The sequence below is a fragment of the Eretmochelys imbricata genome, chromosome 10 (genome assembly GCF_965152235.1).
Source record: "Eretmochelys imbricata isolate rEreImb1 chromosome 10, rEreImb1.hap1, whole genome shotgun sequence".
Classification (NCBI taxonomy): domain Eukaryota; kingdom Metazoa; phylum Chordata; order Testudines; family Cheloniidae; genus Eretmochelys; species Eretmochelys imbricata.
The window spans coordinates 62,645,766-62,670,877 of record NC_135581.1 but is presented as its reverse complement, the minus strand read 5'-3'; the positions used below and the strand labels follow the sequence as shown (position 1 = coordinate 62,670,877).

At 38.8% G+C, this 25,112-nt stretch overlaps 1 protein-coding gene and 1 long non-coding RNA gene across 3 annotated transcripts in view; one reads left to right on the top strand and one right to left on the bottom strand.

The window, feature by feature from the left end:
* The window catches only part of LOC144271553 (uncharacterized), a 29,664-nt gene extending 28,252 nt beyond the window's left edge, over nucleotides 1-1,412 (bottom strand). Inside the window, exon 1 of the long non-coding RNA XR_013347367.1 lies at nucleotides 1,329-1,412. This is a non-coding gene — a long non-coding RNA (uncharacterized LOC144271553). The remainder of the gene's footprint in view (nucleotides 1-1,328) is intronic.
* On the top strand, nucleotides 1,263-22,150 carry LEO1 (LEO1 component of Paf1/RNA polymerase II complex). 2 transcript variants are annotated; one of them, XM_077828953.1, is made up of 12 exons: nucleotides 1,263-1,408; nucleotides 3,359-4,153; nucleotides 4,649-4,753; nucleotides 5,014-5,108; nucleotides 5,825-5,970; nucleotides 9,032-9,116; nucleotides 9,502-9,596; nucleotides 9,843-9,977; nucleotides 11,106-11,241; nucleotides 13,746-13,932; nucleotides 14,608-14,705; nucleotides 21,884-22,150. In XM_077828953.1, exons 1-12 carry the CDS (start codon nucleotides 1,351-1,353, stop codon nucleotides 21,983-21,985), a joined length of 2,037 nt encoding a protein of 678 aa, XP_077685079.1. In that variant the 5' UTR covers nucleotides 1,263-1,350; the 3' UTR covers nucleotides 21,986-22,150. The 2 variants fall into 2 exon arrangements, with proteins under 2 accessions (XP_077685079.1, XP_077685081.1); XM_077828955.1 differs by lacking the exons at nucleotides 13,746-13,932; nucleotides 14,608-14,705; nucleotides 21,884-22,150 and adding an exon at nucleotides 12,062-12,132.
* Nucleotides 22,151-25,112: the final 2,962 nt, after the last annotated feature.

Here is a 25,112-nt window from a genome sequence, read left to right as displayed (position 1 = left end):
GGAGGCATCAAAGCAATCCACTCTGCTACTCCAGACACAATTATCTGGCTTAACTATCTAAATGTAAAACTATAGTTGTTGTTCTACATTTATATCAGCCATACAAAGAAAAGAAGAAAAGTGGATGCCTGAGTCCTGGGATGAGTGGTCACTGGGGTGGATGCCCTGACCCCCATATTGCAAGTGAGGACAAGTCCGTAGGCTGGCAAACCTGAGTCAGTGGTCCCCAGGCTGGGTAAATGCCAGATCCTGTGTCAATGTGAAGCACCTAGGGGGATGTGATGATAGTCCTGGGAAGAGTTGTCCTGTGTGGGTCGGCAGGAGGGTCACTGGACCCTGTGTCATGGGGTTCCTATGGTGAGGCGGATCACTGGCCCTTTTCTCTGGGGCTGGGGCCAGTGGGGAGGGGTGGTGGTGGGGATTATTAGCCCCTCACTCATAGATTTCAACGCTAGAAGGGAGCATTGTGCTTATCTAGTCTGACCTCCTGTAGAACACAAACTTCCCCAAAATAATTCCTAGAGCATAAGTTTTAGAAAAACAGCCTGTCAATTTAAAAATGGCCAGTGATGGAGACTCCACCTTGACCCTTCATAAGTTGTTCCAATGATTAATGACTCCCCACTGAAAATGTAACTGCCTTCGTTCCAGTCAGACTTTGTCTAGCTTCACCTTCCAACCGGGGCCTCGTGTTCCACCTTTCGCTGCTAGACCGAAGGGCCCGTTATTAAATATTTGTTCCCCCTGTAGCTACTGACAGGCTGTGCTCAAGTCACCCCTGGCTCCTCTGTCGGTCAGACTCAAGCTATGGAGTTTAGCACGCTGAGGCTGAGGCACGTTTTCAAACCCGTTAATCGTTCTCGGGTTCATCTCAGCTCCCTCGCCAATGTACCAGCATCCTGCTGGCCCTGTGGGTACCAGACCGGGCCCAGCATCCCAGCAGCCATCGCACCTGGCCCAACTCAAATACTCCACTTCCCAGAGCCCTGGGGTGGGTGTGGAATCACTGTCCCCCGTCCCGGGTGCGTCCTGGTGCCGGGGATCGTGGCCAGGCCCTGTGCAGGCTGAAAGGGCGAGAGAGACTTGTGGGCCCCTGCCGTGGGGGAATTCCGTTAATGGGACGCTGCCCCTTTAAGGCTCCCCCCGCCCCCTCCACCCCCATGCCTGGGTCGGGTCAGCACAGGCGGCCCCACGCCCCTGACCCCGTACGGAACCAGTCGCTCCGCACGCGCGTCACTGGCTGGCGCCGCGGCCCTCCCCAGTTCCCAGTGGTGCGGCGGCGCCGGAAAGGAGGCGAGCGAGGCCTGCGCTTTGCGGCTGCGTCGTACCTGGCGCCGGTGAGCCCGCGCCATGGCGGACATGGAGGACCTGTTCGGGAGCGATGTCGACTCCGAGCCCGAGCAGAAAGGTACCAACGCAGGGTCCGCAGAGGGGAGAGAGGCCCGCCCCGCTGCGCTTCCCGTGTTTAACCTTCTCTGCCCCTTCCCTCCCCCGAACGACTGGCCCGTCCTTCTGCCCCTCCGGGGTCTCCCCCTCCCCTCCCTTTATCCTCTCCGGCTGCTGGTTCCCTTCAGTCTCCACCAAGGCTTTGCCCCTTTTCGTAAGAAGTGTTTGTGGTGGGTGGGCTTTGCCCTGCGGTTTTGTACTTGGCCCACCGGGGCTGACTTCCTGCCTGCCGCGGTGATTGCACCCCTGGGATGCCCCTGACAAGTGCTGCAGCCAGGGGAGGGGGGCGTGTGTCCGTGGCCCCTGCTCTGGGCCCGAAGGGTTTCATTACTAGCAATACCCCAGTATCGTAGCCTGTTTTATTACAGCTGCTGTTAGAGGTGACCAAGTTCTCTAGCCCCAGTATTCGACTGTGGAGCCGACAGGGAAATTGCTTAACCCGGGTGGTTCTACTGATTCTGTTGATAGTAATCCCCCTACCCCCGTTTTTTTCTGCTTAATAGGTACTGCATTGTAAAGGACTTCAGCTCTTTAGTGAAGCAAACAGATTGCCCCAGCTTGGGCATAAGAGATACGAATTTAATGCAACTAGATCTTTGTTCTGTTTTTAATTTTATAAACTGTATAAATAGGGGCAAATATTTGCTTTATATAAACTATTATTTATGAATTTCTTTGGGTTGAGATATTGTTATTTGGATTTTTTGGCAAAGCATTTTTATCCTGGGTGCAGAGCTAAATTAATATTTAATAAAGGAGAGGAAAGAAAGAACACACTTTTCATCACCTGTCTTTTGGAAAACTGTCTTTTTTTCTGGTTTAGTCTAGAACTTTTTTTCTTATTATGTTAAACAAGTTTTCAATTTCATTTCTTTTTCAGTACATCAGTTCCAGTTAAAATACATCTAAAATAAAAAAGTACATGTTTTAGGACTGAGAGTTTAGTGAATGTGCGTGTCATAGTGTATTAGTTTCCCTTTAGCATGATCTTGCATAACTGACTTTCATGAAATTGCTGCAAAATTGGTTTCCGATTATAAATTTGATAATTAGCCTTTTTACTCTTTGAGTATTTTTATGTTTAGATATGTTTGTATTCCATGAGTTTCCTGCTTGTTCCTTTTTATCCAGAAAAATAATCTGTTAATATAATTTCTATAACTTTTTCTTTTTACATATATTTGTGATGATCACCGTGGTTCCTTAACGTAATTCATACGTCACAGTTGTCATCAACAATTCAAAGAAAAATGCTGAAATAATTTCTTTATGGATATTGTCCAGATTGGCTTGTCCAAAATTTGAGCTTTTTTATGTTTGCGAAGTTCCTGTCATTTTATGTAATTTACTCTTCAGAACAAACCCTGTTTTTTTTTCTTGAATAAAAATTAGTGCTGCAAACCCAGCACTCATGAGTAGTTCTACTGTAACTAATTTGTCTGTGGGCATGTGTTGGGGAAAGGCAAACAAATTGGATTTGAAAACAATTTCAGTTTTGAACTCACAAGATGTTATAAACAGAGTAAAATGTTAGAATAAAAAATGTTTTTTAAACTATCAAATTTATCTTTGTCTCCTCATTACCCATATAAATGTACAGTTTTTCTCTGACTGCTAGTAGACTTCTGGTTTCAATGATGCCTTGTGACAGGATCACAGACCAGTAATCTGTCCTTTAAAAAGAAAAAAAAAGAAAAAAAATTTCCTTTTAATGTCACAACTTCATTAGCTGTTTTTTTATTCTTATCATGTAAATAAGAGCATGCAATTTACTTTCATTATTTAGGTGCGTGTCTCATGACCCCTCTTATATTTTTCCACTTTGTCTTAAGAAGTGCTAATCTTTTTGTTATCTCCTCATCTGACGATCTTTCCCCCAATCACTTTTAAGTGGGTAATATTTATTTTCCAGATTCTGACTCTGGATCTGACTCTGACTCTGATCAGGAGAATGCTGGCTCTGGCAGTAATGTTTCTGGAAGTGAGAGTGACAGAGATGATGACAGAGAGGCAGTAAAGCCCAGTAATAAAGAATTATTTGGAGATGATAGTGAGGATGAGGGAGCATCTCACCATACTGGGAGTGACATTCGGTCTGAAAGATCGTACAATCACTCTGAAGCTTCGGGACATTCTGAGCATGAAGATAATGACCAGTCAGATATAGATCAGCATAGTGGTTCAGAAGCTGCTGATGACGATGATGACAGAGGACACGGATCAGATGAAGGTAGCCGTCGCTCAGATGCAGATGTATCTGAAAAAGCAAATTCGGAGGATGAAAAATGGGGCAAAGAGGACAAAAGTGATCAGTCAGATGATGATGAGAAGCTCCAGAATTCTGATGATGAGGAAAGGCCGCAAATCTCTGATGATGAAGAGAAGGTTCAGAACTCTGATGATGATGAAAGGCCTCAGATTTCTGATGATGAGGAAAGACTACAAAACTCCGATGAGGAGAAAATGCAGAACTCAGATGATGAAGAGAGGCCTCAGATCTCTGATGAGGAGAAGATGCAGAATTCTGATGATGACGAAAGGGCCCAGCATTCTGATGAGGAGAAGATGCAGAATTCTGATGATGATGAAAGGGCCCAGCATTCTGATGAGGAGAAGATGCAGAATTCTGATGATGACGAAAGGGCCCAGCATTCTGATGAAGATCACAGGCGTTCAGATGATGATGAGGAACAGGAGCATAAATCTGGTAGGATTGAATACAGTGTTAATGATTTGACTATAAATAGACAAATTAAAATATCGTTATCCCTGACCTTCACTGGGTTCTTGTAGTCATCTCATAGTTGAGATAATTAATCCTCCCGTTGGGTGACCTTTTCTCAAAGATTGATTCTGCTGTCTTTTCATAAACAAAATCAAATCTTAATGTTGAACAGACTGAACTGTCACCATTACAATGAGGACCCTAAGTCATGTGTTTTCTTGTTGACTTGTCCATAACAATATCACTTCTGTTGTCCTGGCTTGAAATGATTCAGATTTGGTTATAAAATTATTTATTAATTCCAGTTGACTTCTAACAATAATAGTTTTTTAATAAAGCTTGATTCACCCAGTAAACGTCAATTATTTTTTCATTGTTTGAATTAGTTTACTTATTAATACAAGCTGTGGATAGTGTGAGATGTAAAAAGATGCAGAATGAAATTCTTAATTTGAGGAGATATATTCTCTTTGATAGAGTCTGCAAGAGGCAGTGACAGTGAAGATGAAATTTTGCGAATGAAACGTAAAAAACCAATTGCATCAGATTCAGAAATGGATAGCGATGCAGAAGGACAAAAAGGTAATTAGCTGTTTTTTCAAATCCCTTCTACTTTATCTGGCATTAAGCATACATCCACTTATTTAAAAAACTTTTTTGTGAGGGAAGAGACGAATCACCTTTTCAAGGCCTCTTTGAACCTCCTAGAGAAATGCACAAAATAGGAAATCAATTTTTTTTTCTCCTTTGCAGGTCACTTTTAATGATCTTGTAGATGACTTCTAGTGGTAGAATATAACAGTTTCTCTTTCTTCCTATATAAAATAATTTTTCTATCGAAGATCACAGAGATTCGATAGATCTGTTTGGAGGTGCAGATGACATTTCTTCAGGGAGTGATGGGGAAGACAAGCCACCAACTCCAGGGCAACCTATTGTAAGTCCTTCAAAAGAATTTGCCTGCTATGCCTCTTACACCTGGCCCAGCAGTCTAATATAGAGTTTTAAATCCTAGAGGACTGAGTTTTAGCATGCTTTAATGAAAGACTGATAATTTAATGAGAATTCATAAATGATACTGCCCAGGCAGAAAGAATCACTATTAACAGTTTCACCTCTTATATATGGCAATGTACGATAGGGTCACTTGTTTTTCTGCTGTTGTAACTGTGGTTATATATTTTGAGTACGTTCTGATTATGTCAACAAGTAGAATATAGTACTATAACTGTTCTAGATACTTGTAGTAAGGCCTGTTGGAAAAGTACTTTTGGGATTAGATGGCAATGGATTCAAAGCCCTTTACATCTAAAGGCCAGTTTTAGTCTAGGCAAAGTTACCACCATTTCCTAGCTCCTAGTAGAAGACCGATTTATTTGGATCAGTCCCATGCTTTTTATTTCCATTCTCTCTTGGTATCTTGAGCTAACATTCATAACTGAAATCACTTTAATGCTTGAGTACTGTGTGTGATAATTTTATGTCAGTAGTTTGTGCTTTGCACAATCAATTCCATGTGGGTGGGTGGATGGACAGAGAGAGAGGTTTTCCATATGTTTCAGAGCAAAAATTAAGTGGTCAGTGGAACAACCTGAACAATCTGGCTTTTTTCACCTGCATAATGTAATGTGGTTTTGCTACTCCATCCATTAGGATGAGAATGGACTGAATCAGGAGCAGCAGGAAGAAGAACCTATTCCAGAAACGCGAATAGAAGTAGAGATACCAAAAGTAAACACTGACTTAGGAAATGACTTGTATTTTGTGAAGCTGCCCAACTTCCTCAGTGTGGAGCCCAGGTAATACTGCATTTGAGTCTTTGTTAAAGGTGTTAATTATTTATACTCATACATAGTATTTCCCTGTATTGCTTTTGTCTAGTAGTCCAATGAAATTTCTGTTGGCAACATTAAATATAATTAACACTGGGGTGCATACTTTGATATAGTCGATCAGATATTCAGATCACTTTTCATTTTACAGTCTTCTTGTAAACTAAATGTGTAGGTTCAACCTGTTAGATACATGCATTTCATAATTTTAAATAACTCCTTTTTATTTTGTATTAATTTGACCCTGTGAGATTAGCCATTTTTAACTGGTCTACCTATAAAATTAATCATCTCACTCTTGTCTAAATCAGTAAAAGAACTAGTGATTTTTTTTTTTGTAAGCTTGGTTTGCAACTCAAATGAGTAGCTCTGTCCTTTTTAATCTATTTTCTTTAATTGCCTGTGGCTGCATTGCACTATTCTCCTGAATTTATAGCTATCTTGCCTTTCTTCAACACCGCTTTAGTTTTTGGTGAACCTTGATACTTTCATCCTGAATAATGGACCATATATTGGAAAACCAAATGATCTTCCTTTGAGATTTAATTCAGAGTAAACAGCTTGTTCAGGGGACCTGAGTATTTCCTAAATCAAGGAAATCTGTTTTGATGGCATTTAATTTTATCTGTATGACTCTTCTCAATAGGCAACCTTGTTTTGCAAATCCAAAAATGATGTACTGAACATAATGTAAAAAGTAGCTTAGAGAAGCTTTGAGCTGTGATGTATTTACTAGAACTGTGCATGGTTTTCAGGTTTTTAGTTTAGTATGTATCTTCACAACGCATCAGTTTTAAAAGTCTAGTGACTTGAAACAGTAGCATGTGCCTAATGAGTTCATAGTATTATAAAGACTAGCTTTTAAGATTATCTGTTGAGTTCTAAACATATAGTTTTCATATTTATTCAGTTTGAGGTTTAATCTTCTAGTGTATTGTAAGCCATTTAATTTAGCCAAATGACATAAAAATGTACTTTTGAATAATAGAAGCACTGCTTTGGATTTTAGAATAAGCTTGACCTCATCTGTTTGCTAAATTACTATTTTTTATTCATTGAAGTCAGAAGAAACTATATTATGATCATTCAGACTGACCATCTGTATAACACAGATCATAATATTTATCCAAAATTTCTAAGAAAATAAATTTCTTTAGCTCCTTATAATACTACTCTGTGACTCCAACTGCACATCAACCAGTAACAAAAAATGTTTTGAATATTGCTTTTTCTAAACATACCACTGACTTGGGACTTATATTATTGGATCTTGTAAAAGGTGTCCATTTCCTTGTAAATCTAGTCCTGTTCCTGACATACTCTAGTTTGGTGGTTCTCCCATTCTCCTGCTGCAGACCACTTTTAAAGAGAACTCTTCTTTTGGACCACCTCTATCCCAATGCACCATTGCATGATTTTCAAAATGTTCTGTTCTGTGGCCTGTCAGGAAGTATTTATGAGCCAATAGCCTTTATGATTGAAAAGATAATGTTCCAAATGTGAACCTTTGTGGGTCAGGATGTACAGAGTTTGAAGGTCTACAGACAGACTACTGCAATGCTTTGCAGCAATTGACAGCTTTCTCAAAAAGCAGAAAAGTGAAGCCGACAACTCTGGTCGCTTTCGCTGCTTCTCCTCCCAACATTATTTGCAGCCATAAACAACAGCAAGGGCAGATACTGGAGATTTTAATGGGTCAGTACCCAAAAATGGAGACTAAGGGCTTGTTAACACTTGAAACACTACAATAGGACAGCAGCATTGCTGTAGCATTTCAATATAGACACTCCTTATGCTGATGGGAGGGGTTCTCCCCACTGGCATACATAATCCACCTCCCTGAGAAGTAGTGGCTAGGTCGACAGAAGAATTCTTCTGTGGGCCTAGTACTGTTGACACAGGGACTTAGGTCAGCTTAACTACACTACTCGGTGATGTGGAATTTTCACACTCCTGAACAATATAGTTAAACAAACCTAAATATTTAGTGCAGGCTAGGCCTAAAATAGCAATAATTTAGCAGATTAACAGCTTCTCTCTGACCCACTTTCTTTTCCTTTACAGCATCTGGGAGAGGAAGTGAGAATGGCAACTCCTCCAGCTGTCAGGCGTAGTGGAGGAAGAAAGAAATTTGTGTTTCTGCCTCTCCCTTCTCTCAGATGGGTTAGGTGTGGGACTGTGTCAAATCTGATACCTATTAGAACAGTGGAGGGCAACCTGTGGCCCATCCAGGTAATCTGATTGTGGGCCGTGAGACGTTTTGCTGACATTGACCGTCAGCAGGCATGGCCACCCGCAGCTCCCAGTGGCCGCAGTTCGCCGTTCCTAGCCAATGGGAGCTGTGGGAAGCGGCGAGCCGCAGGGATGTGCTGGCCGCCGCTTCCTGCAGCTCCCATTGGCTGGGAATGGCGAACCGCCGCCACTGGGAGCTGTGAGGGGCCATGCCTGTGGACGGTCAACGTCAGCAAAATGTCTTGCAACCTGTAATCAGATTATCCTGATGGGTCACATGTGCCCCGCGTGCTGCAGGTTGCCCACCAGTGTATTAGGCTCATATGAAAGATGGTTCATCCAAATGTTGTCCTGACAGGAATTCCTGCATCCTAACCGTAATAATTCACAAAATCTTTATCACACTTTAAAACTCACTGGACCAGGCTGATCATATCTAGTCCTAGACTCAGGCCTAACCTCTTATTTGCCACAGTGGGACCTCAGGGGAGGATACCACATTTGAGGTAGACTTTTTCTTTTTAAAAAAGCTATTCAGAGATTTAAAAAGTTAGAAGTGGTTGCAGCTGATATTATTGGGAGACTTTAGGGTGGGTCTCCTGTGGTTTAAAACCTCTCCAGTTTATTACATGGTGGCAGAAATAAATGTACGTATACCATGGCAGTAATGTCTACAGTTGTGTGTAATATATAATTTAATGGAATCACAAATTTATTTTTAGCAATCCTAGAATAACATGGGTTTGCTTTTTTGGAAGATAGGTGAATAAAGAATACATTATCTAATTTATTACAGACCTTTTGATCCTCAGTATTATGAGGATGAATTTGAAGATGAGGAGATGCTTGATGAAGAAGGTAGAACCAGGTTAAAACTAAAGGTATAGCTGTAATTTTCTTTCTGCATCTCACGTCTTTCCTGTTAGGTTCTTTCAAACTACTATATAAACCAAAAAGCCTGGGGGGTTGAGAGGTGATGGTTTGAGTCACACTTTTCATAGATATCCCCTGCTTCTTGTTCTACCAAGAAGTAAACAAGTTCAGCACTCATAGAAATTGCTTAGCTGTTTTCTGTTGTATCTACTTTTTTCTTTAGATGCAGTGTAACTGTTCTGCAAAAGCTTTTCTTTTACCCTGCACGCAGAAGATTCAGCTAACTACTGGCACTTAATTCTTGACCTCCCAATTATATCTTTTTTCAATATTCCTTTAAGCTAGTTCACATTTTACTTTATATACATGTTTACAGGCTTTCTGTTCCAACAGGTGGAAAACACCATACGTTGGCGAATGCGACGAGATGAAGAAGGAAATGAGATTCGAGAAAGCAATGCACGGATAGTCAAGTGGTCAGATGGAAGGTTAGCTTAGGTTTTTCTAGACTAGGAAAACATAGTTGTCAGATGTTCTTGCATATAAAAGTGAGGAGTGAGTGAAATTTGAAGTTCTTGCACAATTTTTCTCAGATCTTTGAGCAAATATTGTACTACTTAGCTAATAATATTTCAATCCATATTATGCATAAAAAAGAGGGAATGAAATATTGGTGTAAAAACAGAATGAGTCACTAAATACGAAAATAACTGATATATGAATCTTTTTTCAAGCATGTCGCTGCATTTGGGCAATGAAGTCTTTGATGTGTACAAGGCACCATTACAAGGAGATCACAACCATCTGTTTATCAGACAAGGAACTGGTCTACAGGGCCAGGCTGTGTTCAAGACTAAATTAACCTTCAGGTAAACATACAGTTCATTAACAGAGCTTGAAGTCATAGTACAGCATTTTGGTATGAAATATTTGGGTCTTAAAAGGTGGAGATGAATTAGTAAAGTAATGGATCATTAGTTTTTCTTTTACTACACCTTGTATGGAAGAGGTTTTTTTTAAAAAAACCCACTATTTTTAAAAGAATTTTCTGTCCCTTGAAAAGTAAGGCTGGTGTTGATGTATACACCTAACTATGGCTCAGTCATGAGTTTTATAGGCTTCCTTTTGACTTCAGTGCTGGCCGTTTTGGGATCTGAATATCAATTATACAGAGACTGCCAAATTGTTTGAGTTTATACTGTTGCTGAAGACAAAGACTAGCATGCTAGCTACACTTGAGACCTAAGTACATTTCTCTAAAAAGTGACATCTTGGGGATGCCATGTTTGTCTCGCCTTTTTACAAGCATAAATGAAGTCAGAATTTGGTCCTGCAATCTGGATTTCATTGATATGTGAGTATCAGAATACAGGCCAGCATCCTCTTCTCTCCCATAGCATAATAGGGAATAAATAAATACAAATACTGTTTCACTTTCACTGAATACATAGGGAACAGAAATGTTCAGTAAGAAGCTGCCATTTTTCAATATTCACTTTTCAGAGTAGACCTGCACATTAAGGTAGCTAGGTCTGAGACCAAATCTCCAGGCTTGAAAGGCCAGTGTGCTATTTATTGCATTATCTAGGCTGACTATATTTTTGTCTGTAATTTTAATATTTAATTTAAAATTTTAAAATGAGAAGTTTTGGTGCGAATCAGGAGGAATGTTGATGTTCTTTGGAAAAAAATCTCCATACCATACTTCACTGCTATGAAGATGGTGACTATGACCAGAAGCATAAATGTAAAGTGGAAGGAGAAATATTTAGGTGTGTAAGAGGATGTGGAGGATTTCTTAGGGGAAGGGTGATTTTGCTAAATATTTTGATCTATCAGATAATTCTTGTGTACTGTGCATATTATCTATTCTGTTTAATTTTTTTTTGCTTTTGTCTTTGATTTTCCTGATTGTATTTGTGGCATGTCTGTAATTGTTCTTGGAAAGCAGAGGTGTCCTTGTGAGAAGTGTTTAACCTATAACAATTTTCTAACAGGCCTCACTCTACGGACAGCGCCACCCACAGGAAGATGACTTTGTCTCTTGCAGATAGATGTTCAAAGACCCAAAAAATTCGTATCTTGCCCATGGCTGGCCGTGATCCAGAGTCTCAGCGCACAGAAATGATTAAGGTATTAATTATGATAAGGAATTTTATTACTCTTTAGATCAAAACTTAGAATTAACATTGTTCATTTCAAATTGCAAATATCATGTCTGAATATTCTTGGGTATTTATTGGGTTTTAGTAAAATAAATTAAGATGCAATCTCTGGTGCTGACATAGAAATCACAACAATATATTCTATCAGCATCCATTTTTATGCTCTGTGGATATGGCGCCTGGTATAGTGGTTACCTTGTAAACTAGGAGGAGAAATTGTAAGAGTGTAAAGTACCCATTTAACAAGAGATTTCAGAAATAACAAAATTAAAAACAAATATTAAGAATACAATAAATGAAGGCCTTGGAAGTAAAATTTTGAAAAGGCTTTATTTTTAAGATGAAATAAACATTCATTTTAAGGTGATGTGTTGTATTTTCCAGCAGTCACTAAATGACTCAGACTTTCTAGTTCATATTTATGTGGACTGTGTACACTTAATTTGCATATTAAAAATTATATCCCAAATTCATCAATGGGATAGGCAGCTGCCACTCCATTGTTCTACAGGGCCTAGCACAATGGGGCCCCAATCCTGACTGAGGTGCCTAGGTGCTGCTATACTCTAATATGGAAGTTATCGTGTATTTGTCAGTGGAATTTTTTACGTATTAACTTGCATTGGAACTTCCTATATGCATGCATATGAAGAATTTGCTCCTTTATCATTTTTCCCTGCTGCTTTCCCTTCTTGGTAACAGACAGACTTCCATGGCTTGACCTTAATGTTAGGAAGCAGAGGTGCCCTTATAAGAAGTGTGTTTAACCTAGAACGATTTTCTAACAGGCCTCACTCTAAAGACAGTGCCCTCCACAGGAAGATGACTTTGTCTCTTTCAGATAAATGTTCAAAGACTCAAATGAAGGTATTTCTTCATGTATATTATGTAAAGTTGGTTGCCAAGTGTGTGAACATAGCAGCCAGTTGTATAATAATCACAGTAATTTATGCCTCTGTTTTGTGGCAGAATTAATGCCCAAGTCTGCCATTCCTAGCCTGGCCCGCTAGGGGGACTAATTCTTCTATTCAGCCCTTCGCTGATTTGTTACCTTCCTCGTGAAATGCTGTGCCTCCTGTATAACATTCTAGAGCCTATTGTAATTTCATAATTAAAGAAACTAGCCCTATTCTAGTCTATCCCCTTTTATTTCCCTTCCAATCTCTCCCTGTCACCATTCCAAATAATCCTTTGGCCTGAAAATTCCCATGCTTAGTCTTAAAGCAGAGGGGCTAAGAGATGGTTCTGGAGTTTTTGGAAGCAAATCAGCCAAACGTCTTTATTTATAAGGCTGTGAAAATTAATGTTTTTGACTTTTAACAAAAGTAACTTTTTTTTGTTCTGCGACTAGACTTTTCATGCACTTGAGGACCATTACACAGGCAACTGTGCAAAAGATTTCACCCCAAAGTATACATTTTATTAAAAGTGTCCTTGCATTCTGACTGTTTACATGTCACTAGTGTCAGCAAAGATTACAATTGCTATCGAGGTGTAGCTGTCCTAAAATAAGCCCGGTGAATGGAGTATTTACTATTACCTGCAGAAACAACTCTGCAGAGCTGCGGTTCTGAGGTGCTCCGCAGGCCACAAGGGAGCCCTGAGGAAGGTGCTGGCCCCTATCCCCACAAGATGGGGAGTTTTTCCAAACCTTCAGGATTGGGGGCAGAAAATTGTAGTGTTTGCTTCAAAGCATGGTCCCCTTTCTGCTTCTGGGATTTGTATTACTCCTTTGTTACAGCTGTAAATATGTTATAATTCTTAATTTTAGTAAGAAAACAAAAATCTAGAGATGGACAAATTTACTCAAACATTCATTTAAGTATGATGCTACAGATGTAAATATTAGTTTTTCAAAATTTTGTATTAACTGAAAATAACAATACAGTGCTACAGGAAAAGTAGTGCTAATTGAAAATGTTATTCTTGGCACAGTGGGGTGAACAAATCAGTGTTTATCATATTTGTTCTGTATAGGAAAAATTAAACTTACACAGCAATCCAGAAACAAAAAGTAATGGTTACCTTCATTACATTTTCTCCTAGCATATTATGATATTGCACAGAATTTAAGTTTAATCATAAGTACACATTGTTGCCTCTATTTTTAAACTGTTTTAATTCTTATAACATTCACAAACCTGATTTTGTAATCTTGGAAATTAAGCCTTTGTCTCTGATCTGCATTAAATAAGAAAATAAATAAGGAAACGTAAAGCTAAAAATGTTTCAACCAAGAGAAATATCAAATATAAAAAATACTTTGCCTGATTCTCCATAGTCCTGCACTGTGTGTAGTCATTTACATCAGTGCAAAGTGAGCATCAAGCTGTACCATTCTGATTTGGTAGAATTTGACATTTTCTTTGCACTGGTATAAAATGACTACACGAGGTGCAAAGCATTGGAGAAAGATGCCCTCTGGGTATAATTCCTCAGAGTTCCTTACATGCTGCTGCTTTTCCTGGACAGAAAGAAGAGGAGAGGTTAAGAGCTTCTATTCGCAGGGAATCCCAGCAGCGGAGAATGCGGGAGAAGCAGCATCAGCGTGGGCTGAGTGCAAATTATTTAGAACCTGATCGTTATGATGAGGAGGATGAAGGAGAAGAGGCAATCAGTCTGGCAGCTATTAAAAACCGCTATAAAGGTGGTATAAGAGGTACAAATAAAATCTGAATGTAACTTTTTTTTGTTAATATCTGATGAGTGCAGCCTATCTAATTCAAATTAACTGATTTCATGGGCTAGACCTGATGAAATAACAGATTTCTCAGAGCAGTGCATAATGAACAAGGAAACTACAAAGAAGGCTCAATCTGTTTAATTATACTTTGTGTATTTATTTATAGTTTGTCATGAAGATGGTGAGATCTTGGCACATTATTGAGAGAAATATCAGGCAACAGTATATGTGATGGTATAGTTCAGGGATTGGCAACCTTTGGCATGTGGCCAGTCAGGGAAAACCGCTGGCTTGCTGGGACAGTTTGTTTACCTGCTGCATCTGCAGGTTCGGCCAATAGCAGCTCTGGCCGCGGTTCGCTGCTCCAGGCCGATGGGCGCTGCAGGAAGCAGCGTAGTCTGAGGGATGTGCTGGCTGCCACTTCCCATAGCCCCCGTTGGCTTGGAACAGTGAACTGCGGCCAGTGGGAGCTGTGATTGGCCGAACCTATGGACGCTGCAGGTAAACAAACTGTCCCGGCCAGCCAGCGGTTTTCCCTGACTGGCCACGTGCCAAATGTTGCTGATCCCTGGTATAGTTCAAGGTGCTTTGGCAGGCATTGGCATTTGCAGACCAGTCTTTACCTGGGTTAATTTTTTTTTTTTTTTAAAGAGGAACGTGCTAGAATCTATTCTTCGGACAGTGATGAGGGATCAGATGAAGACAGAACGCAGAGACTACTCAAGGCAAAGAAACTAACTAGTGATGAGGTGAGAGAAGCATTTTATTTTATGGTGAAAGTTGGTTGACTGAAAATGAACAATTTGTTTTTATAATTTTGAGTATTATTGTGAAAAATGACTACTACTCTCTGCTTTAATGACTGGATACATCATATTTATCCAGCTAAGTTCTTGTAAATTGAGATTTTTTTCAAGGTTTTATGGACCCAGGGATTGAGGTAAAGTTAAATTTGTTATGCTTTCCATAATAATAAAGCCATATATAAAAGCTAGGTATTTCTTTCAGAGTTCTCAAAGCCTTTTGGAAAGGAGGTAAGCATCATTCCCATTTTACAGATGGAGAAACTGAGGCACAGAGCAGTTGACATGATTTGCCCCGGTTACATAGTGAGCCGGAAATAGAACCCAGGGCTCCTGAATCTCAGTCCAGTGCTCTATCCACCAGGCCTTACTGTCTGCACCACCCTCCCCCTGATAAACTTATGACAATTCTGTTGGGGGGGAGGGGAAACCTGTTTCACACAGCACTATTCGTAGATCATTGCTTTTTAAGGGGAAGAGTTAAATACTAGTATACTATTAATCCTTTGATAAAAGGAGGACTGTGGCACTTACAGCTCATGTACTGTCCTAGGCATAATATGAAGGAAAATACTGGCTACAATATTAAGGTTTCCGCCTCCTTTTTTTTTTTTTTTTTTAAATTCCCCGTAAAATTGTGATGGCATCTCTACCTCTAAACAATGGAAATTCCATCTAATATTGCACTGCAACGTCATAATTTATTTGGAGTCAAAATGCTGGTGTAGGATTCAAACCTAGTAGTAAGAGCTGATAAAATTCTACTGACAATTACATGATGGCCGCCTTGACTCTGTAGTAGATATATATGACATATATTATCTGTAGGTCAGATAATATATATCTCTAGCACTTCTATCTTAATTTTAAATTACTTTGTTAGAGGTAAAAAGATGATTTTTGCACTTGAATGGCATCTTGCTTAATCTTACCTTCCTAGTTTCCTGTTGATGTCCTTTATTAAATTTAAATCAAAAGTTAGTATATACAGAAGCATAATCTATGGAAGTTTAAAAATGAAAGACTTATTAATCAATTTAGGATTGTTGCCTACAGAATATTTTCCCGGCCTTTGTTCAGTCCTGATTTTAAACGAGTCAAACAGTGAAGCTTCTACAGTTTCCCTTAGGAGATGATTTTATCATTGCAAAATTTTTTCAGATATTCAGTTTCAAATTTTTCAACTGAATTTCATCTCATCAGTCCTTGTTTGTCCCTTTTGTACTACTCTAATAATTAAGAGACTACTGAAGTAACTATATCAGTGTAAAGTCTTAGACTCTCATATAAACATTATATTCTTTTCTTTAATTAGTAGTATTACTACTAATACTAAACACTAAAGTGAGACAAATATTATAATTCCATAATCTCACTGAAATGTCAAAATTATATCTCAAAATGACTCTTGATTTCTATACGGTATAGCTTGCAGTGTGATGTACGGGACCTTATAATACGGAAAATCTTTAATTCATTGAAAGATCAAACTTGTATTCCTCCAAAAGTTATTTCAATGTGTATACTGCACATATATAAGCTGTACCATGATGTATACCCCTGATCAGTAAAACCCTCATCAGGTGTATTTGTTTCCTAATCTTGTCCAGTGGCTAAAACTGGGATGTTGGTTAGGATTCCATTCTGTGTTGCTGTGTCTGAGATAATTCCAATTACAGTGTTAGCAGAGTGACGTTTGTATTAAATAATTAAAAGGAACTGGAGTGTGGTGAAATAACTGAAAGCAAATCACTGAAAGCTTTGTTGTGTTAAAAGTATTCCAATAGTGTTTAGTTTTGAATTTGTTGAGTGAATTTAGTGTTCTGGAAAGTGAGGCACTAAAAGCATTGTCCTTAGTTACACATGGTCTGGGTATGTCCATATGTGCAAGTAACCCCATTTAATTATGCTAACGCCCTTACACCTGAACTGGAATTCCAGTCCCTTTTCTCCCTTAAGCAGATGTTAGCAATTGTTTCTTTTGTGATATATGAACACCAAAATCATTTTCGTTTGTGATCTCAATTAGGCTTTGATTCTGGTTCGTCAGAGGTGAAAGAGTACTGAGCTAATCCGCTGTGCTGCTTTGAGCTACATCTTCCATTTTAAAACAATTTCATTTTAAGGCTGAAGTTCATAACATTGCCACATAGGGGTGCTCAAGCTTAAAAAAAACATAATGTGGCAATGGTGAGTTATAGTAACCAACACTCTGAATGTATATAAATAGAGACTTGGAGGTATTTACCAGTGTATATCTTCATACACAAAGCATGGCACTCATCTGTCAAATACTGTAATACCTTAGTGATTTGCACAAGGATGCTGGCTATCTAGTCAAACACACAAACAAAAAGGTTGTTGAGAGCTGGTCCTCAATGCTAAAGTGCTTTGTCCAGCATCAAAACATCAAATTATCAAGTGATGCAGCATACTGATAAAAGGCAAGTTGTATTCCCATTGATGTAACTTTGGGAAATTCTGTTGTACAGTGTAGTGAGCATTTTCGAAATACCTTTACTAGATAGATGTCTTTTCAGATGCCTAGTGCAGATAGGGGCTGCCATTGAGATTCTAGGTTATAAATATGTTAGTTTGTCGTGTTGGTTAAAGTTGAGCAGAAATGAGTCTTAATAGAATTCTTAAATCCTATGTTAGCTTTCACTACTATTTAAACATTAATTTTAAAATAACAGTGGTCCTTAAGTATAGTGGAGGAGAGGGGTAAAATTACTGCCTAGACCTGATGATATATATTTAAGTAAGGAGCTTTCTCTTCCAAACAAGAAATTCAGTTGTTATATCAACAATTTTATTTGTTCTTTGTATCAAAGTTAATTAGGCTCCAATGTAAAATGTCTCCTATGATAGAAAATTCATTTTTTAAAAACTGGTTAACAAATCAGGGAACATCATAAGAGCAAGGAAAAATACTCAAAACTGTTACGTAAATGTCTTTCAGGAAAGTTAACTGGTTGTAACAATGTCAGCAGAAAAACTGCACAACTGTTGGACTTATTTCTGCATTTCTTATTCAGGCAAAAGTTCTTTGGTTGAATGTGAGTTTTGACTGACTAAAGATTGCAGGGTTAGATACTCTCACTTGTCAAGCTAGTGCACTAAACTTATTCTCTTGAGCAGCGCTTCCATTATTCTGTCTCTTCTGTTAATTGTGGTGGTAAAGATGTTCATAGGAAATTGAAATGAGATGCTGTCTGGAAGTCTAATTTCAAATATTTTAGACCTGATCAGTTTTCCTAAAGTCAAAACACAACTTACATTCAGCTTTGTGTTAGGGTACTAGAAAATTGGATATCCAACCTCTTTCAAGACATTATTTTGTTACTTAGCAAACAGACCAAAATGGAAATGCGGCATGACAAAACAAAATACCTGAGTCGTAGTGTACCCGAAAAAGGTATTTTTTAGGACAGCCTATGGGATAAACTAGGAAACAGTTGGGAAAAATACTGGTGATTGCTTGACTAATCAGAATTCATGCTCTTTTTTTTTTCCCCCAATTCTGAGATTAAAGAATAGTTTTAATTTTGCACGCATAAATTCAGTTTTTGACCTAAGAACCCCACACTCCAGGTCATTTTCCACATTTGATAGTGATAATGTGCTTCAGAGGCTGGCACAATCCAGCTTGATGATGCTTTACTATATTTCAGATGCAGAATTTTTTTTATTCTTTGTAATTCTATCTGATGGTTTAGAACATCCTATTGCATAGTAGTTTCTGACTTGTAAAGGTATTTCCCTTTTTCCTACTGTATCTAATATTGTACTGATTAAAGTTTAAAAATCCTGTTTTTATTCTGAAATAAATTTTGAAGCATATATTTGACCAAAATGGTACTTATGTTCAATCTACACTGTAAAATCAGCCATGTTTGCAGATTTAGTTAAAATTGTTGTCCAACAATGTTACTAATGCATAGTTCTGTATTGCTGTATAGATTGGATGGGACCTAACCATGTTCTAGAGCAGGGGTGGGCAAACTATGGCCCTTCAAACGTTTTAATCTGTCCCTTGAGCTCCTGCTGGGAAGCGGGGTCCAGGGCTTGCCCTCCTCCACATATGCCATGGCTCTGCACGGCTCCCAGAAGCAGAGGCATGTCCCCCTTCCGGCTCTTATGCGTAGGGGCGGCCAGGGGGTTCCGCACAAGGCCCCCGCCCCAAGTACCACTCCCGCAGCTCCCATTGGCTGGGAACTGCGGCCAGTGGGAGCTGCAGGGGCAGCGCCTGTGGTCGGGGCAGCATGCAGAGCCTGCTGGACTCACCTCCGCGTAGGAGCCAGAGTGGGGACATGCCACTGCTTCCGGGAGCTGCTTGAGGTAAGCGCTACCCAGAGCCTGGACCACTGACCCCCCCTCATGCGCCCCAGCCCTGATCCCACTCCCACCCTCTGAACCCCTTGGTCCCAGCACAGAGCACCCTCCTGCACCCCCAACCTCTCATCCCCAGCCCCACCCCAGAGCCTGCACCCCCAGCTAGAGCCCCCACCCTCCCCACACACCCCAACCTGCCCCAACCCAGAGCCCCCTCCTGCACCCTGAACTCCACATTGCTGGCTGTACCCCAGAGCCCACCCCTCCAGCTGGAGCCCTCAGCCCCTCCTGCAACCCAACCCCCAATTTAGTGAGCATTCATGGCCCACCATACAATTTCCATATCCAGATGTGGACCTTGGGCCAAAAAGTTTGTCCACCCCTGTTCTAGAGTGTCTCTGAATTGGTGGCTTTAGAAAAATTAATGGATGTAGTTAAATCCTATTCACACTGCAAGATGCCATGTCAGGGGAGAAGTGGAAACAGTGTTGTTTGAGATGGTTGACTTTACAATGTGAATGAGACTTTTATCATATGGTTATATACTTTCCTCCGACATCCTTAAATCTATAGCTTTAGAATAAAGGAATATATTCTATTATTTCGTTTTTTACTGTGTCGTTTTAAGCTGTAAGTTTACAGAACATCTTAGATGACTGCTTGATAGAATTTCTGGAAGTGTTGTGTTTTAGTGTTTGAACCCAAAGATTGATTGATAGATTGAAAATTAATCTGTTTATAAAGTTAGATTTTTATTTGTATTGGTTTACCCTTGTGCCAAAGGAACAAGCATTTAAATCTACAGTAGAAGTACATAAAGTGGGAGATATATATTTATAAATTTAGGATATTATAGTAATGAAATAACTAGCTTTGGATTTAATAGCTAAAGTAATTGTGATTTATGGGATTGCTTTTTGTATTTTCTTACTATATTTATTGATTTATATTGTCCATATTAAGTTTTATTTTATATATAAAATAAAACTTAATTAAATCCAAAGCTAGTTATTTCATTACTATAATATCCTAAATTTGTAAAATAAATACCCACATAGAATCTACAGTTCATGTAAATCAAATAGGAATTAGTACACAGTAGCCCTCATTTTGGTGTGCTGACTCCACTCCACTAAAAATTATTTTAAAAAACTTTATGCTTAACATGTTAACTATTTTAGCTTGATAGTTAAAAGCAAAGTAGACAATGCATCGTCAGACACATAATACAATCAGTGGTCACGATAGTGAATCTTTGTATTATTTTGATTAGCCACTACTCCTTTCACTATAGACTGATCAGAGGGCTTTGTATCAGCTTTGCTTAACTTGATTCCTTACTCACTTAAGCTTAAATTGATTATATAAGGTACTCTTAAACTGATTGTCCACACAAGGAGGTTGCGTTGATTAACTGCATCTGTGTCTAAACCAATTTAGTTAAATTGGTACAACTTCCTTGTGTTGGGGGCAGAATCGCTTCCTATACTTTCCCTTCCTTTGCCCAACCCAACATTTTTCCAGTTCTTCATGGATCAAATCAGATTCCCTGAATTCAAATGATTTGAGCCTTCTTGTAAAAAGCTGTACTGAAGTTTTCCAGAATCTACTGTAGCTCCATGATTTTAAACAGGTATTTAAATACTGGTTTTGGGCCATCAGTATTAGTGGCATCTCTGTAAAACAGGAAGAGACTTGTTTTACTGTCAGATAAAAATCATTTAACTTGCTTGCATCCTCTAATACTCCATCAAATTTTGGTTCATCATCTAAACTAGTTAATTTAAAGGTGGACCTTTCCTGTTTGTCATTTTACAGATTTGCAAGAAATGGCCTTATCTCTCTCATAGGGGTTATTTGATTTCAGTTCCTTATACTTTCTCACGCTCGTGCTGGGACTTACAAAACTCAAAAGTTTTGTACCCACTAAAAAGAACTCTGCCTGACAAAGCAGAGGGGGAAACACGAAGCCCCCTACCTTTTGGGCTCGATCCTTCTACGACCGAGGGTATATTCACCTGTGCAATTTTCTCCCCGGCAGACGGGTAGGAGCGAGGACTCTAACCCTCCCCATTATGGCCCGGTACCTCTACGACCAGTGGTGTATATACCTAGACAATTTGTATATATCTTATCTGTATAGTTTTCCCCGACAGACGGGTCGGAGTGACGACTCTAATCCTCCCCCTATTGCCCGGCACTTCTATGATCGGGGCTCTGCACACTTGAATGGTCGATCACCTTATTCGTATGGTATACCTTTTAACAATATTTAGCATTATTCGTTATCCTTCATTCGAAATCATACAAAGTACAAACACAAACTCCTACTACTACACTGTGTCCTGTCTGTGGGACAGGAGCCATAGGACCTTTTTGGGGGCGGGAGGAGGGGTAAAGCATTGTGATATTAGTACTTTCTGAGGATATTAACTTTTTGATGTGCATCTAAAAACACCCAAGTGTTATAACTCTAGATGCTGCTTTGGAGCTTGTGTGCTTAATTCTTAAATGTGGAAAATGAAATTCAGCACACCAGAAGTCCATGTGTAATTGGACAATTGCAAGGCAATTGCATCTTTGATATGATTCTGTAAGATTGGAGAGTGTGGTGGAGGTTGGGAGTAATGTCAGGAGTACTCTCAGTACTACTGACCATGTAAAAATAAATTTTAAGTCTGAGTACTATGAAAGGGGACTGAAACTGGAAGCAGTTTCGTTTTTCTTCACAGAAATAAACTTGGTGAATTTTTCATTTTAACTTGAAATATATTATGTTTTGCCCTCAGGAAGGTGAACCTTCTGGAAAGAGGAAAGCAGAGGATGATGACAAAGCAAGTAAAAAGCACAAGAAATATGTGATCAGCGATGAAGAGGAAGATGATGATTAAAATTGGGGAAAGATGAAAGCTGATGGCTTTTTATATATATATTGTACAGTTCTTTTACAGCAAAGATGTAAGTAAACATAATGAGGTTATTTTGGTAAAGGAAACTTACACTGAGATCTGTAAGTCAGGTGTGAATAAATTCTTGTCAACGACATTTTAAAGATATTTTAATGTTATGGGCATGTTTGTGTGTCTTGAAATACACTACGTTTTTTTTTTTTAACGTGGTATAGTACTGAAATGTACTTTTTAGAGTATTATGGTAAGCAACTCCTCTGTCAGTTACATTGTTGATGTTAGCACAGTGGAGTCCAGGTCCATGACTTGGGCTTCTAGGGAGGCACTATGGTAATACAAATAATAAAAAATTGATTCATCAGGAGGATATTACTGAGTTCAGCCTTTTTGCTAACAGTCTACTTGGTAAGTTTCTGATACTGGTATTTTAACTTTTCAAGCTGTTATTTTGTAATTAAAAGTTGGCAGAATCTGCGAGTATTACAGCTGAAAGCTGGCTTTTCTAAATATTCTTTGTTTACAGGACTATGGACAGTAAATAAGTATGCTGGTATATTTTGATGAATTCAGTTATTTTTAGCTCATTCTAGTACCTGTTAAAATACTATAATTATAAGCAGGATTTATCCCTGAACTTAAGTCTGTAAATTGAAACATTGAGGTTTCATGAATTAATAGATATAGAAAAAATCTCCAGCTTGAGAGCAAAAAGTCTGTTCGTTTGGTATGTTAGAGGAGAGATGTCATTTTTAAAGAATTCTTTGTTTATATGTAGATAGTGAGAGGTTAATGTTTTCCAAACTTTTGATGTAACTAAAAATTAGAAGATACAAGAGTGAAAATATAAGAATTTATATAGAACAAAATAGTTGTTTTGTTCTGTAAGCTCGTATAGTTTTTGGGGAAACTAATGATTATTGCTCAGGCCTATTTGTTTAGAGAGAGAGCTACATCCTGCTAGGAAACAAAGGAGAGAATGTGTGTCTTGGATAGAGCAATTAGACTTCAGGTTTTAATCACGGCCTGTAAATACCTTATCTTTTCTCTTTGACTACACAATACCAATTGTGGAGCCATGAAAGAATACAAACATAAAGACCATCGAGAACTTTTCTCGCTTCAGTTTTCTAATTGGGTACTTCGTGCAGCTGCCTGATATTCCATATAGCTGTTTGATGAACAGAATGTGATTTTTTCCTATTGTATGAAATGGCGGTAGATGTTTATCTATGTGCGTTGCTCTTTCTTAACTGACTTTTCACGGAATCTGGTAAACGTTGAATGTGATTGGAAGAGAAAACTGGGGGGGGGGGGAAGGACTTGCTTAAAACCTTTCTTAACCAAAATCTATTAAATAATAAACCTCTCATAGCAGCAGGCAATCTTGTTGTAACATAAATCCACCTAGTAAAGCAGGCACAGGTTTATGAGAGATTATTAGTGATCTGTTTCTTATTCAGTGAGATCCTGACTTGGTATTAAGTAATAGAAGGAAGAAGGTATGGTCTAAGGAACATTGTGCTTCCTGAAATTGTCCAGTGTCTTCTAGGTACGAACTTTTAAAGATATTTTTGTTTCTCTCATCTTAACCCTTAACCAGTCTAGTACTCTGAAAGTTTTCCCCCACATTGAGCGTCCTGTGCTTTTGCTTTCTAAGTTTAAAAAAAACCCACACACACCAAAATTGCTACTTTACACACAAACTTTTGAGCACTTAACACATGGAGGAACTGTTCTAATGAGTTTTCCCTTTGTAATTGTAATGCTGCCTAAGAGTTCATTTGTTCCCTTAGGATTTTTCAGAATAATACCTCTTTAAATCTGCTAAAATTTTGACCTGGTAATCCTTTTCAGCTGTGTGACCCCAGCAGAGAGATTGAGTCTCTCCATGGGGTTACCTGGCTTTCACTTGTTCCTTTCTCAGAATAGAAGCTATCTGTAAAGGATCAGTAGCTTAATTACATAATATAGGTGTAACATATGGTACTCCTGCTCTGTTATAAAAACTTCCCAATCTCCTTTCTCAGAATACCATTTCACTGATGTAGTTTTGCCTTACTACCAATTTAACGTAAAAGTGTGATGGATATTTTTATCTTTACTCCTTAGAGTGTACACTTTTTAATTTAATCACAGTCTTAGACTAAATGCTGATGAAGCTTTTAGTTGTAATGTGGTCCACTTCAGTTTCCAAAAGTTCTCTCCTTACGGTTTATTGTAATTTTAAATATAGGGATTTTAAAAAAAATGAATCTCATAACCCTATTTTCTATTGCCTTTTCATACGTCTCCTTTATATACTTATTAAAGCTTCGTTGTCTCTGTTCTGCTTAGATTTTTTTTAATAACCATATGTAATTAAGGCACTTTAGTGATGTTAGTCTTGTCCACAATGTCCATTAGTTGTAAGTCTTTCTTTAGCTTACATGGAGGCAATCTTTTCCCATTCCTACCCTCTACTTCCATGTATGTGAGTATGCTGCTTTTCTCTGACTTTGAGATGTTCAAGGAGCGTGAACATAGGTTGAACTATGTTGAGTCTGTGCTAACTGGTCAGTATCTTATTACAGATAGGGTATTCAAACTAAGACTTGAGCCACATTAAGATCAGTTCTTGAAACTGATTTTTTAAGCTGTGTCAGGGTACTAAGCTTTTCTAGTGAGTGTCAGGTAGCGTAGATGGGGCATAACATTTAAAATGATGGTTGAAAACGTCCATCAGCTGTTTGGTGTTGTGAACGTTATTCTGCATTCATTCATGCTGCCAAACTGGACAGCAAAACCTTATTACCTACATCATTTTTCAAGCCTGTTTTCTTTGTTGTAACCATTCTACTTAAGGGTATGCTGAGTCACGAAGTGGTGACTTGACTTAATGCAGAGCGGCAAACAGGATACAGGAGTCCTGTCTTACTCCCATACCTTGCTTTCTCCCAATATCTTCATACCATGACACAGCCTAAAATCAAGTCTTTCAGGCTCTGACTATTGTTGAATCACTAGAATTCTACATGGGAATAATTGGGAGGGAAAACTCTTCTCATTTTCATAAAGGAAATGTTCTTATATTTGCTAGGCAGAGTGTGCTAGGACCATGTGACTTTATGCA

Coding starts and splice junctions, on each gene's coding strand:
- LEO1 (XM_077828953.1), top strand. CDS start 1,351: ATGGCGGACATGGAGGACCTGTTCGGGAGCGATGTCGACTCCGAGCCC. Junction 9,978..11,105: donor AAGACTAAATTAACCTTCAG/GTAAACATACAG, acceptor ATTTTCTAACAG/GCCTCACTCTACGGACAGCG. Junction 13,933..14,607: donor CTATAAAGGTGGTATAAGAG/GTACAAATAAAA, acceptor TTTTTTTTAAAG/AGGAACGTGCTAGAATCTAT.